Source organism: Lactuca sativa, chromosome 3 (assembly GCF_002870075.4).
Source record: "Lactuca sativa cultivar Salinas chromosome 3, Lsat_Salinas_v11, whole genome shotgun sequence".
Classification (NCBI taxonomy): domain Eukaryota; kingdom Viridiplantae; phylum Streptophyta; class Magnoliopsida; order Asterales; family Asteraceae; genus Lactuca; species Lactuca sativa.
This window is the reverse complement of record NC_056625.2, coordinates 49,525,731-49,543,864: the sequence shown is the minus strand read 5'-3', so window position 1 is coordinate 49,543,864 and position 18,134 is coordinate 49,525,731. Positions and strand designations below refer to the sequence as shown.

The 18,134-nt window shown below is 38.0% G+C and overlaps 1 protein-coding gene and 1 long non-coding RNA gene across 2 annotated transcripts; one reads left to right on the top strand and one right to left on the bottom strand.

The window, feature by feature from the left end:
* Nucleotides 1-13,997: 13,997 nt before the first annotated feature.
* On the bottom strand, nucleotides 13,998-14,667 carry LOC111884427 (uncharacterized). The gene is made up of 2 exons (XM_023880754.1): nucleotides 14,574-14,667; nucleotides 13,998-14,491 (listed from the first exon to the last, which is right to left on the bottom strand). The coding sequence occupies exons 1-2, from the start codon at nucleotides 14,665-14,667 to the stop codon at nucleotides 13,998-14,000; spliced, it is 588 nt and encodes a 195-aa protein (XP_023736522.1).
* A 1,410-nt stretch (nucleotides 14,668-16,077) lies between these two features.
* Nucleotides 16,078-17,620, top strand: LOC111884412 (uncharacterized). The gene is made up of 4 exons (XR_002847755.3): nucleotides 16,078-16,700; nucleotides 16,844-16,880; nucleotides 16,995-17,083; nucleotides 17,343-17,620. It is a non-coding gene; the product is annotated as an uncharacterized LOC111884412 (long non-coding RNA).
* The last annotated feature ends 514 nt before the right edge of the window (nucleotides 17,621-18,134 follow it).

The following is an 18,134-nucleotide window of genomic DNA, read 5'->3' as shown; positions in this document are numbered from 1 at the left end:
TTACCGATGATTATAGTAGATATGGATATGTCTATTTAATCAAGCATAAGTAAGAGACTTTTGAAAGGTTTAAAGAGTTTAAACAGGAATTCGAGAATCAGTTAGGCCGGAACATTAAGATGCTTCGATCCGATCGTGGTGGTGAGTATCTTAGTACAGAGTTCCGGTCTCGACTATCTTAAGAAATGTGGGATTATCTCACAATTGACACCTCCCAGGACACCACAGTTGAATGCTGTGGCTGAGAGGCGTAATCGAACCTTGTTGGATATGGTTCATTCCATGATGAGTCGAGTTTCGCTCCCAATCTCATTTTGGGGGTATGCCTTAGATATTGCCGCCCATATCCTTAATCTGGTCCCTACAAAGAAAGTTGCCAAAACTCCTCGTGAGATGTGGACTGGTAAAGTTCCTAAACTAGACCACATCAAGATTTGGGGTTGCGAGGCTTTCGTGAGATGCGAGACTCATGATAAGCTCGAACCTCGAAGTGAGAGGTGTATTTTCATCGGCTATCCACAGAAATCCTTTGGTTACCTCTTCTACAGAGCTAGTGACAATGTGGTCTTTGTAGCAGGGAGGGGTGTCTTTCGAGAAAGAGAGTTCATAAGCCAAGGAAACAGTGGGAGGCAAATTGACCTTGAAGAAATTAAAGAGTCAAGTGGTGAAGGAACTTCAAACCCTATCACTCAATCTGAGGAGGAAACTCCTGTTGAGCCAATTGACAAGTCTGTACCTCTGAGGCGTTCCACAAGGGTTAGGAATGCACCTGAGCACTACTATAGTTTCCATATTACTGCAGAAGGTGAGACACTTATCAGTGATGAGACATGGGTAAGTCTAGATGAACCTAACAGCTATGCGGAAGCCATAGCAGGCCCCAAGTCTGCTAAGTGGAAAGAGGCAATGGACAGCGAGATACAGTCCATGTATAATAATCAAGTTTGGAACTTGGTTGACAATGTACCAGGTCGTAAGATAGTTGGGTGCAAAAGGATCTTCAAGAAGAAGACCGACATGGATGGTAATGTACACACATATAAGGCGCGACTGGTTGCAAAGGGATTTTCTCAAACTCCGGGAGTTGATTATGATGAGACCTTTTCACCAGTAGCAAAGATTAAGTCCATTAGGGTTCTGTTAGCCATCACTGCATTTCATGATTATGAAATATGGCAAATGGATGTGAAAATCGCCTTCCTTAATGGAAGTTTGGTTGATGATGTTTCATGAGTCAGCCAGAGGGTTTTGTCAGTATAGAATACCCTAATAGAGTGTGTAAGCTCGAGAAATCCATTTATGGATTGAAACAGGCACCTCGCAAATGAAATCTTTGCTTCGATGAGAAATTCAAAGAGTTTAGCTTTTCGAGGAGTGAAGATGAATCTTGTGTCTATGTCAAGGCTAATGGAAGTATAGTTAGCTTTTTGGTACTATATGTGGATGACATACTACTCATAGGAAATGGCATCCCAACCTTGCAGGAAGTGAAGTCCTGGCTTGGGAAGTGTTTCTCTATGAAAGACCTAGGAGAAGTTGCCTATATTCTAGGGATAAGGATTCTAAGTGATCGGAGTAAAAGACTAATTGGACTTATTCAAAGTACCTACTTGGATAAGGTGCCGAAGAGGTTCAGCATGCAAAACTCCAAGAAAGGAGAGTTACCCATCCAGAGTAACGTCGGGCTGAGTAAAACTCAGAGCCCGAGTACTGAGGCTGAGATAGCAGAAATGAGTTGAGCACCTTATGCTTCTTCAGTAGGCTCGATCATGTATGTTATGACCTACACTCGTCCTGATGTGGCCTTTGCCTTGAGCATGGTCAACAGATATCAGGGGAACCTTGGCAAGGCTCACTGGACTATAGTAAAGAATATCCTCAAGTACATGTGGAGGACTAAGGATTGGGTCCTTACCCTCGGTGGGAGTGATGACTTGAGAGTTTTAGAGTATAGTGATGCTAGCTTTCAAACTGATAAGGATAATTTCCGCTCTCAGTTAGGTTGGGTCTTTCCCTTAAACGGAGGAGCAATCACTTGGAAGAGTTCCAAGCAGGAGACAGTGGCTGATTCAACTTGCGAATCAGAGTATATAGCAGCAAGCAAGGCAACAAAGGAGGCGATATGGCTGAAGAACTTCATTGGAGACCTTGGAGTTGTACCGACTATAAAGGAGCCAATGGAAATTTTCTGTGATAATGAAAGTGCAGTTGCCTTAGCAAAGGAACCAAGGGATCACAGGAGATCCAGACACATCAACAGAAAATACCATTTCATCATACATCAAATAGAAGAAGGACTCCTCGTGGTAAAGAGGGTATCATCGGATGAGAACCCAACAGATCCGCTCACGAATGGACTGAGTCGGGTTAAGCATCTCCAGCATGCTCGGAGCATAAGGCTGAAGGATGATATTAGTTTTAGTAGTTAGATAATTTTGAAATTTGTAAAGTGTAATTGACATTTGATGATGAATAAAAGTTATGTTTATTTATGAGTAAAGTGTTACTATCTTTTGTCAATCGTTTACTATATTTCTTTTGCATGTTTTGACTTCCAGAATAATTATGTTTGGTGTATCATATTATTCGAATTTTCCACAGTCGGTCATATGTTGGAAGTAGGTATGAACCAAGACTGTCGTGAGTTGGTTGCAGAGGTCTAAGTTGTTGGACATGGCTACAACACTCATGAGTGCTCATAAGTTTTGAGCATTGGATTCAACCCACGCTTACTGGTATCAATTCATGGAATTTATCTCGAGTGATCGTGAGACGGTAATATCATATAAGTCTTCAAACCTAGAGATATGCCTTGTTGCCTATGAGTTGGTTATGCATTGATCGTACGAAAATGCATTGGTAACTCGATGTTATAAAACGTACTTTTGTGTATGATTCAACAAGTAGTAGAACAAGCATATGAGTCGAAGTTTATATGTTCCTTCTTGGATTAGAAGCAGATATCTGGGCCCCTCGATGATTTTTTTTTGACCTATGTACCGGGCCCGGTCAGAACCGAATTGATGTGTTCAATTTAGTTCTATGTTAAACAAATCGGAAATCGGGAAACAAACTGTTGGACAATAAGTAAGACATTGTTCCATGTATTTGTCCGGCTGATATCTAGAACAGAGGATTATATGATCACTTATCTTAAATGGCGTATCATCATCTTCTCTGTTCCGAGAGACCTTGAAAAGAGCTACGATTGCTGATCGGTTCCTGAAGTCATACATGCAGTTATACTTATTAGACTTATCCAAGTGGGAGACTGTTGGATAAGGTGTCTAAATCCATAACTATATTTGGTATGTACTTGACCCGACCCGACATGGTCCATTTGCGTTGCATGGAATCATGCATTTGGATAAACTAAAATGAAAGAAATAACACTTATGGTTTATTAATATATTATAAGTTCTAATATATTAATAATATTATTTAATTAGTATTGATCAAGAATTAATCTAGGATTAATTAAGTGATCAAAAGATGACTAATTAAATATATGGGTTGATTATGTAAATCATCCATAACTTGTATAGTGGGCTAATGCTCCATGGATTATCAAGTTGGGTTAAAACCCATAAGATGCTCCATGGGAGTTACAAACCCATGGGTCATGGAAATGAAGAGTCATGTCACATTAGGGTTTACATGGTGTAACCCTAGATGTAACACACTATATAAAGAACATGTTATCATCCAAAATTGGCTACACTAAGAAAAGAAGAGGGCAAGCCGATTTTAGAAGTGTTATACATTCTCTCAAAGTTATTCCAAAGCACTTGGTGTTGTGTGAAACATTTGAGGCATCACACTTGGGGTGCTAGGCTCTCAAGGTTTTCAAGGAATCAAATCAACTACTAGGTATGTAATTCTAGCTATCTTTTATGTTAAAAGTTCCCCATGTATGCTAGATAGGATTATGAACCTTGGAAATCATATTTTGCATGTATTTTAGACAAACATAGATCCAAGGTTTTCTAGGGTTGCATGTACACTTAGGGGTGTTAGAATGCTCATAACCCATCACTTTTATGTAATTATATAATTTTCAAAAACATACAAGTGCAACTACATATCATACGTTGTTTTGTGTCATATATTCCACATGAGAAAGTAAAAGAAGGGATCAACTCTTTGGAAGATTAGCTCGCGAGGAGATGAGAGTGCATGTAGAAGATCCTTTATACTAATGATCAACGTAGTACCCGACTCATACCATGTTTATTCTTTTTGTAATATTAAATTTGGGCATTTATTAGAATAAACTTGTGTATATCAAAGTACACTTTGGATAAATTAAGATTTAAAGGTCAATAGGTGTACTTTGATACAAAAAGTGGGGTGTTACAAGCTTCATGAATATTAAGGTACTTAAAAGGGCTACTGGGTACAAGGACCCTCATAAGCAAGCAAGGAGTGGATTTCGATTTGTTGTCCTTAGACTACGTAGAAGACGAAGATGTAGCTAGAAGTACCTCGATTAAGTGTTATGTATTCATGTTAAGTTATGACCAGTTTCATTGTCATAAATATCCAATAAGCAACCGATTGTTACCCTTTCAACTATTGAAACTAATCTCGTAAATGTTACTGCTGCTGTTGCTCAAAGTTGAGTGGATGAGAGAAGTGCTAATGGAATTAACTCATGATCAAAGGAGCAATACCACTATCATGTATGATAATACCTCTAAAACAGAACTTTCTATAAACTTACTACTTCACGGAAGGAGTAAACATATCAAAGTCTGTTTCATTTCCCAAGAGAAATTGCAAAGATGAAAAAGTCATGTTAAGGCACTATGGAACTAGAGAACTAATCGAATTTAGCAAAGGCGAAAAGGTCAAGTTAGTGTAATGTGTAACTAAGGAGAAGATCACTGCCATGATGACTAAAACTTTGAAGTTAGAAGTTTTCCAAAAGCTGAAAAAGAAATGGGAATAGTCGATGTACTTTACTAGCCTATTTTTATACTTTAAGGTCTCTGTAAAGGCTCTGTTTAAACAATCATAGCTAAGGAATAGATCAATAAATCAGGAGAAGCTATCAACTGAACTTAGTCTCTTGTCATCACTTGAAGATAATTTGAAAATTGAACATTGAGTATTAGGAATTCGTGAACACTAATTCATTATGTTACTATTGCAACATCAAATGAATACCACTTTGTATCTGCCATTTATTGGAATAGTGGTCGATCGTATCCATATGTTAAGCATAATAGTACTGATTTAATATCCATGTTTGAGTTATTAGTTTAACCAATTTGAGAAGTCGCCACTAACCCTGGGGCTGATCATACTAATTGAGTTTTTATACTATGAATTAATAGATCGAGTCTAGGGGAGCTATCATTGTTGGTAGATAACTTAGAATTATAAGATTAGTGACTTGACCATCCGATCTAATTAATTTAGGAATCGATGAACAACATATCAATATTTATTTAGGTGAAATTGTCATTAGAATGAGGAGTGGTTAAATACAAATATGAGTACCTTCAAATTATGTTATTTATATAGTTAGCCATGGTTATTTGTGTAAGCGTATGAATTTTCCCATGAAACCCTCTTTCATTAAACAATTAATACATACATACATACATATATATATATATATATACATATATATATATATATATATACACACACACATATACAAAATACATTATGTGGGCCGACAATAAGCAAGGCCACATATGGGCTACATAACCAATTATAAAATACATATAATAATATGCTAACAAACGCCTAGTGACCGAACAATCACCCAGTCTGCATCGGAGCAGGAAATAAATCACACAAATGAGAACTAAAGAGTTGCAAGCCATGATGTGTAGTACCACGAATATATCTCAGAATATGCGATGTCTGGTCTAGTAAATGTAAGATACTTGAGAGCACCGACTAAACTGTGATATAGAGTAGGATTGGTGACAGGAGGTCCTGATCCGTCGAATTTTGCAGACAAATCAGCATGAGTAGTAGCAGGTTTATAGTTCATCATAGAAGCATGTTCAAGCATCTCATTTGCATATTTGTGTTGAGAAAAAAAATAAGCCATCAGCAGTTCTGGTAGCAGATATACCACAAAAATAATGAAGATCACCAAGGTCTGACATGGAAAACTCGAACCTAAGAACCGAGATGATATGTATAAAAAGTTGAGATGATGTGCCGGTAAGGACAATATCGTCAACAAATAATAAGAGATAAGCAATATGAGGGCCCTGCCTATAAATAAACAAAGAAGAATCACATATGTTGTTAACAAAACCAATACGTGCAATAAACATAGTAAACCGCTGGAACCATGCCCTTGGGGCTTTCTTGAGACCGTACAAAGATCTCTTAAGGAATCAAACATGATCTGGTAGAGAAGAGTCCCAAAATCCAGGTGGTTGTTGTATATAAATAATCTCCTAAAGGTGCCCGTGAAGAAAAGCATTCTTCACATCTAACTGTCTAATAGGCCACTTATGTGTGACGACAATACTCAAGACGGTACGATTAGTGGTCGTCTTAACCACCAGACTGAAAGTCTTATTACAGTTGATGTCAGGTCTCTGACTGCGGCTGTTGGCAGCCAAACGAGCTTTATGTCGAGATAAAGAGCCATCTACATTCAACTTCTTTTTAAAAAGCCATATGTAATTAATAACATTTGCAATAGTAGGTCGTGGCACCAAAACCCAAGTTTTGTTGGTGATAAGAGCAAAATATTCTTCTTACATTGCATTTAGCCAAGATCGAGAAGTAGGAGAAGAGTGATCAACATGGAGGTTGAGTTTTTTGATAGGTTTCTTAATGCCCTTTTTTAAACGAGTGAGCATAGGATGTTGAGATTGGGGTTGAGAGACAGAAGGAGGAGGAGATGTCGTGGTGGTAGGAGGAGCAGGGGGTAATGACATCACAATTGACGCCATCAGTAGCAGGAGGTTCGGGAGATTAAGTATCATTAGTAGTGACATCGTCAAGAATAAAAGAGTCACCGAAGACAGGAGAGTCAGGTAGAGTTGGAGAGGAGATAGCATGTGATTTAGTAGTGGGTGAGGGGATGTGATGTATAGGAGCAATGTTTTGAAGAAAGGAATACGAGGGAGCGGAAGATAGGGTCATGGACCCGAATGGAAAAACGGTTTCATCAAAAATGACATGGCGGGAAATAATGATTTTCTTGGTATGAAGATCAAGACATCGATACCCCTTGTGGTGTGAAGGATATCCGAGAAAAATGCATGGTGTTGATTGAGGTGAAAGTTTATGAGGGGAGACTATGTTAGAAAAATAGAGACACCCGAAGACACGAAGATGCGTGTAAGTAGGGAGTTTATTATAAAGTTTATAAAGGGAGTATCGTTGTTTAGAGTAGAGGAGGGAAGGATATTTAAGAGATGTTCTGCCATATGTAATGCCTCAACCCAATATGTGGGAGGGAGACGAGCATGAAGGAGAAGGGTACGAACGATGCTATTAATTGTACGTAACATACGTTCCTATTTGTTGTTTTGTTGAGAGGTATAAGGACAAGAAAATCACATTTTAATACCATTTTGATCACAAAGATTATGAAATTGGTAATTATCAAATTCACCTCCGTTATCACATTGAAAAATTTTAATATCGGTGTTGAAGTGATTTTTAACGAAAGTACGAAAGTGCATAAATTTAGAAAATACCTCAGATTTGGCACGTAATGGGTAAATCCATACAAAATGAGAATAATTATGAAGAAAGATAACATAGCATTTAAGCCCACTACAACTCATGACCGGTGATGTCCAAACAACCGAATGAACAATATGAGAAGGAGAATGAGAAACGGAACTGGACAAACTAAATGACAATTTAACATGTTTGCCTAACTGACAAGGTTCACAAAGACTCGAAATTTTATTTGTAGAACAATGAATAAAATGACTATCAACTACATGCTTGAAAATGTGATGACCGGGGTGACCGAGACGTTGATGCCAAACACACAGAGTAGTGGAAGGAAAAGCTTGAGGTGTTGGAGTAGTGACTGGATATAAGTCATCTGTGCTGTCACATTGCATGAGAGTTTGTTTGGTGCGAAAATCCTTCACAGAAAAACCAAACGGGTCAAATTCAATAGTGCATCTATTTTCACGAGTAAAACGACGAACATGAATAATATTTTTAATGATTTGAGGAGTGATCAAAACATTTTTCAAGACCAAAGTGTGATACAGGTTTGGATGTGGAAGAGTGGAGTTACCGACTTTACTTACAGGAATTGAAGGAATTGAAGATCTGTCCCCAACTAAAACATATAAAAATATATTTTTATAATGAACTGTGTTAAGTATACTTGCATCCGTATGTAGGTGAAATGTTGCGTCAATGTCCATATACCATCCTCCGTTGCCAGGATCACTCATTGAGGTAGTTTGGAATGCTTATGGAATAGCAGTAGGTTGTTAAACATTTGAGAGTGAGGGAGAAGTCTATGAATGTTGATGAGGGTGAGAAGGATTAATGAAAGCTTGCTGCTCTTGTTGACTGGACCCAACTGGTGGGCAAAAAAATTAAATGGTTGGAGGCTTGCTTGAATAGACCCACCAGCAGACATTTGGGTTGGCGCATGTTGATAGGATCGTGTGATAGGGGTAGGCAATAGGCCTGCTTGTTGATGCTGTGAATTCGGTAGAGGATACCATCCGAACCCCCATCCATGGGGTGCCAACGAGTGTTGATGCCGTTGACCACCACCAAATAGGCCACCGTCGTTTCTGCCTCCCGACCCCCACGACCATTCCAGCCTCCACTACGACCACCACCTCGATATCGATTGATTAACTGTTGCGTTGTTCCTTTAGTGGCAAGAATTATCGGTGAGGAAGAGTGATCAGAATGAGTTTGAGGCGTATGCTTTGTTAAAGTAATTCAGAGTTGTGATAAAAGTTTTAGTCTTTGCATGTGTTTTTTTGTAGTATTTGAATGGAATAAGTCCATCTGAATATGGACTAAGTGGTCCTGGTCTTTAAGTGATAGTGGAGTCAGTTCCTTATTTTCTGCATTAGTCTACTTTAAAAAGGGCATGATGTACATTGATGGGTAGTCCCTGTGTGTGTTTTTCTTTCACTTTGATTGTGAATAAAAGTACAATCTTTTGCCCAGATTGCTCTGTTGTTCCCTGTTTAATTACTTCTCTGCATTATTCCGATTTTACCCTTCCCTGTGATAGTCCTGTTTTTGTCCCCTGTTAAGTCTACTTTCCTATTCCCTATTTCTTAATTGGTGAAAAAGGCATTTTCACTCCTGCAAAAGCTAACACTTGGTATCAGAGCATAAACCTGGTGTATGCCAAAGTACCAACCACGTAAAGAGATGACAGGGAACAATGGAAATGGTGAGAAAGATGGTATTGTTACTCTTCATTACCCGATGCTGTCAAGAAGTAATTACTCTGCATGGGCCATAAAAATGAGGGTCTTCATGCAAGCTCTGGGAGTGTGGGATGCAGTGGAACCTAGAACATCCAACACCGTTGTAGAAGTCAAGAAGGATAAGATGGCCCTAGCAGCAATATATCAAGGCATACCTGAAGACCTATTGTTTTCATTGGCTAAGAAGAAAACAGCCAAAGAAGCATGGGAAGCTTTGAAGACCATGTTCTTAGGAGCAGATAGAGTGAAGACAGCAAGAATTCAGACTTTAAAAGCAGAATTTGAAGCCTTGAATATGAAGGAGTCAGAAAGTGTAGATGATTTCACTGTGAAGGTGAGCAATATAGTAAGCACCATGCGTGCTTTGGGTGACACCATGGAAGAAGAATATGTAGTGGAGAAGCTACTAAGAGCGGTTCCATCTAAGTTCCTTCAGATTGCTTCTACACTGGAACAATTTGGAGATTTGACTGTGATGACAGTTGAAGAAGTAGTGGGAAGATTAAAGGCCCATGAAGAACGCATGAAAGGGCATGGTGAAATTAATGAGAAGAAACTTCTATTGACCCACCAAGAATGGTCTGAAAGAAATAAGAAGAAGGCTGAAGATGACTCGAAGCACACTCACAAAGGAAACCGTGGTGGGTTTGGAGGCTCACGAGTACGGGGTAGAGGTCGTAGCAGGGGCGGCAATTATGGTGGTCGTGGTGGTCGAGGCAGAAACGGATCACACCACCAGAAAGAAGAAAAACGGGGTCAATCCAGCAACCAAGACAAAAGTGGAGTCCAGTGCTACAATTGCCAGGAGTTTGGTCACTATGCTGCTGAATGCAAGAATCCAAGGTGTGAAAGAAATCAAGTGAATAACTTGATTCAAGAACAGTTCGACAACGAACCAGCACTATTATTGGCATCTTTTGATGAAGCTGTAGCAACTGGTGAAGTCTTCCTAAATGAAGAAAATATAAACCCACCATTGAAGACAAAAGGGGATACAGTGAAGCAATCAAATATGTGGTATCTGGACACAGGGGCCAACAACCACATGACTGGGGACAAGTGCAAATTTAGAGAGCTGGATGAAAAAAATTCAAGGCTATGTGAAGTTTGGGAATGAGTCTAGAGTCAAGATTGAAGGCAAGGGCAAGATTGTCTTTCAATGTAAAAATGGAGAACACCGAAAACTTGAAGAGGTTTATTATGTCCCAGACTTATGCAGCAATATAATAAGTCTGGGACAACTAGCAGAAGGTGGAGATGAGATTAGAATAAAAGATCCATTCTTATGGGTGCATGATACTGCAGGAAGGCTGTTAATGAGGGTCCAGAGATCTCCAAACCGGCTTTACAAGATCGAGTTGGAAGAGGTGAAGTCAGTGTGTTTAGTTGCTGAAATCAGTGAACCTTCGTGGCTTTGGCACTCTAGGTTGGGCCATGTAAACTTTCACTCGCTAAAACTCATGTCAGATAAGAAGATAGTTGAAGGAATGCCAAAGATACTCATCCCAAATCAGCCATGTGAAGGTTGTCTGGTAGGAAAGCAGTCACGAAATTCCTACCCTTCACAAGCAAGTTACAGGGCAACGAAACGGTTGGAGCTAGTACATGGTGACTTGTGTGGACCGGTCTCACCTCCTACACCCGCTGGAAACAGGTACTTCACGTTGCTTGTTGATGACTATAGTAGAGTGATGTGGGTGTATCTCATAAAGACAAAAGAAGAAGCTTTTCAAGTCTTCAAGAATTTCAGGTCAAAGGTTGAAACTGAAATAGGTGAGAAGGTCAAAGTCTTGAGAACGGATCGAGGAGGTGAATTTGTTTCAAATCAATTCACTTCATACTGCAGTGAGACTGGTTTGACACGCCATTATACCGCTCCATACTCCCCATAACAAAACGGAGTTGTGGAGAGACGGAACAGGACGATTGTGGAGATGGTAAGGAGTAGCTTGAAGTCGATGAATGTTCCTGATGTGTTATGGGGTGAAGCCGTGAATCATGCGGTATACTTGCTGAACCGGGTCAACACCAAAGCTTTGAAAGAAACTACTCCATATGAAATGTGGACTGGGAGGAAACCACATGTAGAACATCTCAGGGTATTTCGCACACATGCTAATTGAAAGGAGTCATCTAAAGAAATTAGAAGACAGAAGTAAAAGGCTTGTACATCTTGGAGTTGAGAAAGGAACGAAGGCGTATCGGCTATTGGATCCCGACACAGGTGCGATGTATGTGAGCAGAAACGTTGTCTTTGAAGAAACTAAGACTTGGCCGTGGGAAGAGACGAGAAGAATCAAAAGGATTCCAGGGATCAGCTTCACCATCGCAGGGTTTGACCTCGACGAAGTCAATGACGTTGAAATTGGGTCTACGCCTTGCACTCCAGATGATCACACACATCAAATGCCCCAAATAAATATGGATTGGAACGCAAGTGGGTCTCAACCCACTAACCAATTAATGGACCCACAATTAAGCCCACTTGATCTGCACTCAAACCCACCATCGACTCCTAATTCCCCAATTACGCCAAATGTGCCAGTATCGCAAGACAACTCCCCTGGTACTGCTTCGAGCTCGACAGGTGGTGGTGCTCCAAAGCGCTATCGGCTACTCACAGATTTGTATGAGAGTACCGAACAGCTGATGATGATTCACGACGATGAGGAACCTGCCACATATACAGAAGCATGAAAAATTAAGGAATGGGTCAATGCTATGAACTTGGAAATAGCCTCGATCGAGAAAAATAAAACCTGGACCCTGGTTGATCTTCCAAAGGGACGAAAAGCAATTGGCTTGAAGTGGGTGTTCAAAGTAAAAAGGGATCCAAGTGGGAAGATCGTGAAACACAAGGCAAGAATTGTCGCAAAAGGCTATGTTCAAAAGCAGGGAATAGACTACGATGACGTATTTGCACCAGTGGCGAGAATTGAAACGGTACGTGTCATCCTAGCCCTTGCAGGTTCTAACGGTTGGCATGTGCATCATCTTGATGTGAAATCAGCCTTCTTGAATGGTAAATTGAAAGAGGAAGTCTATGTTACACAACCTGAAGGTTACGAGAAGAAAGGTGACACTAACAAAGTGTACAAGTTGTCAAAGGCCCTCTATGGGTTGAAACAAGCACCCAGGGCTTGGAATGCTTGTTTAGATAATTACTTGAAGAGTTTGGGATTCACGAGGTGTCTTCAAGAATACTCTGTGTACACTAGGAAAAAGGAAGGTGATACCCTGATAGTTGGAGTGTATGTAGATGACCTACTGGTCACAGGAAGTTGCCAAGAAGACGTGAAAAGGTTCAAATTGGAAATGAATGCCAAGTTTGAGATGAGTGATCTTGGACTTTTGACTTACTATCTTGGAATTGAGGTAAGTCAACATGAATCAGGCATCACTTTGAAGCAAGAAGCATATGCCAAAACCATTCTTGCCAAGACCCGTATGCTGGAGTGCAACCCCACTAAAAGTCCAATGGAACACAAGGTGAAGTTGAAGAAGAATGAAGATGGGGAACTTGTAAACCCCACAGAATACAGAAGCATAGTAGGAGGTCTCAGGTATCTAACTCACACTCGCATGGATATAAGCTTTGCAGTTGGTGTAGTTAGTCGATTTATGGAGAGACCAACCATGAAACACCTCCAGGCAGTGAAGGGGATACTAAGATATATGAAGGGCACTTTAAATTATGGGATAGTCTACACTAAAGGAGAAAGCAAAATCACTATCACCGGATATTCTGATAGTGATATGGGAAATGATGAAATTGATAAAAGAAGCACAGGAGGGATGGCTTTTTATGTGAATGGCAATCTGGTCACTTGGGCATCACAGAAACAAGGAGTAGTGGCACTATCCTCTTGTGAGGCTGAATTCATTACAGCTACAATGGCAGTGTGTCAAGGCATCTGGTTGCGCCGCCTTCTCACTACTTTAACTGGTCAAAACATACCTCCTGTAGTCTTGTATGTAGATAATCAATCAGCCCTTGACCTCATGAAGAACCTGGTGTTTCATGGACGAAGTAAGCACATAGACATAAGGTTTCACTTTATTAGAGAATGTGTGGAGAATGGTGAGATAATAGTGAAACATATATGCAACAGGAACCAAAAAGCTGACATTCTCACCAAAGCAATGGCAAAAGTGAAACATGAGGAGATGTGCAGTTTGATTGGAGTCAAGCAAGTGGTCAACTCTGAATTAGGGGGAAAAATGTTAAAGTAATTCAGAGTCGTGATAAAAGTTTTAGTCTTTGCACGTGTTTTTCTGTAGTATTTGAATGGAATAAGTCAATATGAATATGGACTAAGTGGTCCTGGTCTTTAGGTGGTAGTGGAGTCAGTTCCTTATTTTCTGCATTAGTCTACTTTAAAAAGGGCATGATGTACGTTGATGGGTAGTCCCTGTGTGTGTTTTTCTTTCACTTTGATTGTGAATAAAAGTATAATCTTTTGCCCAGATTGCTCTGTTTTTCCCTGTTTAATTACTTCTCTGCATTATTCCGATTTTACCCTTCCCTGTGATAGTCCTGTTTTTGTCCCCTGTTAAGTCTACTTTTCTGTTCCCTGTTTCTTAATTGGTGAAAAAGGCATTGTCACTCCTGCAAAAGCTAACATGATTTTGTTGATCCTGAAGCATATGTTGTTCTTTGACAAGTAACATGGAACAAGTTTTCATGAAGGTGGTTAAGGGGCTGCGATGACGAATTGTGGTAGTGATATAGTGAAACTTCGGTGACAAGCCGTTAATGGTGTAGGCGACGAGATTCTTTTTTGGGACCAGAATGTCCAGATTTTCGAGCAAATCCGCAAGAGATTTGATATGGGTGCAATAGTCAGTGATAGAGGAGTCACCGATAGTGATATTACGGATTTCGTTATCAAGCTGAATTGATTTGGAGTCTTTGTTATCTCGGAACAACTTCTCAAGATCGTTCCAAACTCCGGAGGCAGTGTTTTTCTTTTTGAGAATCATGTGCAAAAGAGATTGAGAAAGAGTGCTGTAAATCCATGATTTCACAATGGAATCCAAACGTATCCATTCATCGAAGGGAGCAAGAGACTTTTCTGTTGAAGGTGAAGGTGATCGAAAACATGTAGCCAATGCAGTGAGTTTCGAACAATTCACGCCATATATCGTAATTCATACGATCAAGATCGAGAACAAGAGGAATTGCGTTTTTTATGTTGATCGTAGTGGTGGGTTTGTCTGCAATAGTAGATGAGGGAGGGGTGCTAGTCATGATTGCTTAAAGAGGAAGCAGAAGCAAGCAGGAGAAGAAGAAAGAAGAAGGAGAAGGAGAAGAAAACTGTATGAGCGGCTAGGGTAAACAGGGATAATGAGAAAAAGTCGGAGCTTTAGTTTTTCTCTCTGATACCATGTAAGCGTGTGAATTTTCCCATGAAACCCTCTTTCATTAAGCAATATATATATATATATATATATATAGGGTTAGGTTATTTTGTTTTCACTATCTATTGTGTGCATGTATGACTGATTCTGGACCAATCATTTTAGTTATTTTAAAAAAGTAATTAATGCATATTACATGTTGAAGATATAATAGGTATTAATTACATCTTCAACATTTAATAAGCATTAATTACTTTCTTAAAATAACTAAAATGATTGGTCCAGAATCAATCATACAGTCATACAATAGATAGTAAAAACATTTGAACCTAACTCTCTCTCTCTCTCTCTCTCTCTCTATATATATATATATATATATATATATATATATATATATATATATATATATACTAGTTTATAACCCGTGGAAACTACGGTTACAAAATTAATTAAATTTTAATAGTAACTTCTTAAAATTATTAATCAATTATTTTAAATAAATTATTAATTAAGAGATACTTTTTAGCTATATGAAATTATAATCGTTGATTTATATAAATATGTGAAATTATATTACCTTATAATTTGTATTAATTTTATTATAATTTTCATTATAATATTATTAATTTAATGTAATTAAAATGAAAATTTTAAAATTTGAAATTTGAAATGGATAATTAATGACATTACATTAATTAGAATGTCTAATAAGATGACACGTGTCAAATAGAGAATAAACCTATTTTTTTTATTATAGTAGGGATATATATATATATATATATATATATATATATATATATATATATATATATATATATATATATATATATATATATATATAGAGAGAGAGAGAGAGAGAGAGAGAGAGAAAGAGTTAGGTTCAAATGTTTTTACTGTCTATTGTGTGCTTGTAGGATTGATCCTGGACCAATCATTTTAGTTATTTTAAGAAAGTAATTAATGCATATTAAATGCTGAAATTCTAATTAATGCTCATTATATTTGTAACATTTAACATGCATTAATTACTTTGTTAAAATAAATAAAATGATTAGTCCAGAATCAATCCTACATGCACACAATAGATAGTTAGAACAATATAACCTAACCCTATATATATATATATATATATATATATATATATATATATATATATATATATATATATATATATATATATATATCTTACTATATTATTATACAAATCTTACTATTTCTAAAAATAGATTTAAAATGTTCAAACCATTAAGCTTTAATTACAATAATTTATGCATAGTGAATTTTATATTTCTTATTATTATTATTTTTTATTTTTTAAAAATGAAAAGACTCGTTCAAGATTTTTTTAAAAGCTAAGGTTGCAAGTCATTTATGCATAAATCAAAGACCATATATTGTGGAACGCTCAAATTTCAAACTTTCCGAGGTCTACGCCAGTCAAATGGGAACTTATAAAGATCGCACCCCTTCCCCCAACTAGGCGCCTATCCCTCGAATCTGCGTCGGCTTCCCATATATATGTTGTCTCACCACTTGGAGAACCTAAAATATATCCCTGCTTCTTATTTTTCAACCTTGTTGTTACTTCCCCCCAACACCACCATGGCACCAGTCGTCTCTCTCTAAAAACTCAAGACGCCTACACACATAATCGCACCTGGCCAAGTTTTGTTTTAAAACTCACGCAAATTAGCAACAACCACCGGACCCTCATCCCGGTGACACCCTTAAATCCATCCCCTTTTGCTCTCAATCAGTCCCCTTTCTCTCAATCAATCCCCTATAAACCCCCTTCTCTCGATCCTTTTCAGATACATTTCCTGTTTTGAAGCCATAATTATCTTCATTGGTTTTGAAGGATTAAAATAGGAGAACGAGGGAAATGGAACGAGGAATGGGAGATGAAGAAACACCGTAATGAAGGTTGCTAGGTTTTGACATCCCCTCTGATGTTGATTTTGTTTTTATTTGTTTGTATCTGTTTGCGAAGGTTGTAAACAAATCAAAGAACATGGTAATTTCATGTAACATTTACTGTTTTTTCTGTTGGTTTGGTTTGGTTGCAGGTTTAATGAAGGTTTCAAGAAATACAAGTGTCAATGGGTAAGTTGTATTTTCTAATTTCCCTTTGCGTATATAGGTATTTTATAAGTTGTAGTTCAATATGACTTTCGGTGTTTAGATTTGCAGCTGAAATGAGTTTAGCTTCTTTGCTAGGTACTAGATGCTTCTAAATACATGTAAATTTTATGCATATTGTGAAGTTCCACAAGCATTAGGGTCACTTTCTCTTCACTAATTGCAAGGTATGTGTTAATCAAGGCTATTTTTACTTCACCATATAACATTAATGCATAATAATCTATCTTTTTTGTATAGTTGTTATTACACAAAATATATTACAAAACTTTTACCTTTTACAGAGTCATATGGGTGAAATATTTTTCTTTAAATCTTAAGTCTTTTGATCCATGTAAAGCCCTAGTTTATGGCTTCTTCAGTTCTGGAGGGAACTCATATTGTATAGTTTCTTGATTCAAACCTCACTTAATCTTTTCATTGTAGTAGTCAAGTTCTTACAAGCAATGCTCATAAACAATGACCTCCACCTGTTGGATGAAATGTATGGGAAATCAGTTGAAGTCCATACTTCAAACAAGGACCTCCACCTACAACTGGACTCCTACAGACTCCAGTTGAATCTTTTGTCAAGATAGGGACATTAGCAATTATAATTTTACAGAATATGTATATGTCATCATCTAATTGAGTCATTTTCTTGGTGAAAATGTAGGCATGGAAAAAGACAATGGTAAGTATAAGCAATACCCTTTGTTCCTCTAGCTTTTTCATGGTATTAATCATGACTGTGCTTAAATTATATATTTTCTCTAACACTAAAGAATATTTAAACAATGAAAGAATATTTAAGCAGTGGTGGATATGAAGTTATCATATGTGATATCGTGCCAACGAAATGGGATCCAAAAACGAACTGGGCTTGCTCATGCCCATGACATTCTCAGGCTATTACATAAGAAAAAAATTTCATCTCTGCTATTAGATATTTGTGTGTGTTTAGAGGTCTCTATATGAGAGAAAATTTAGACGGTGGACCCGAAAGATGAAGGCATATGAATATCCATGGATGTAGCTCATGTTTTCTCACTAATCTTTTCATTTCCTCAATGCTGTTGACATGTATAATATTTTGTCTCAATCTGTTTCTGTACATAAATTATTGCGATTTGTATATGAGCTTGTGTATTAATGTTTTATTTTCTTCGGTGTTTGTAAAGATGGGATAGTATATTGTTGAAGTCCGATCTGTCCTGAACCACCTTAAGAGATAAGAAA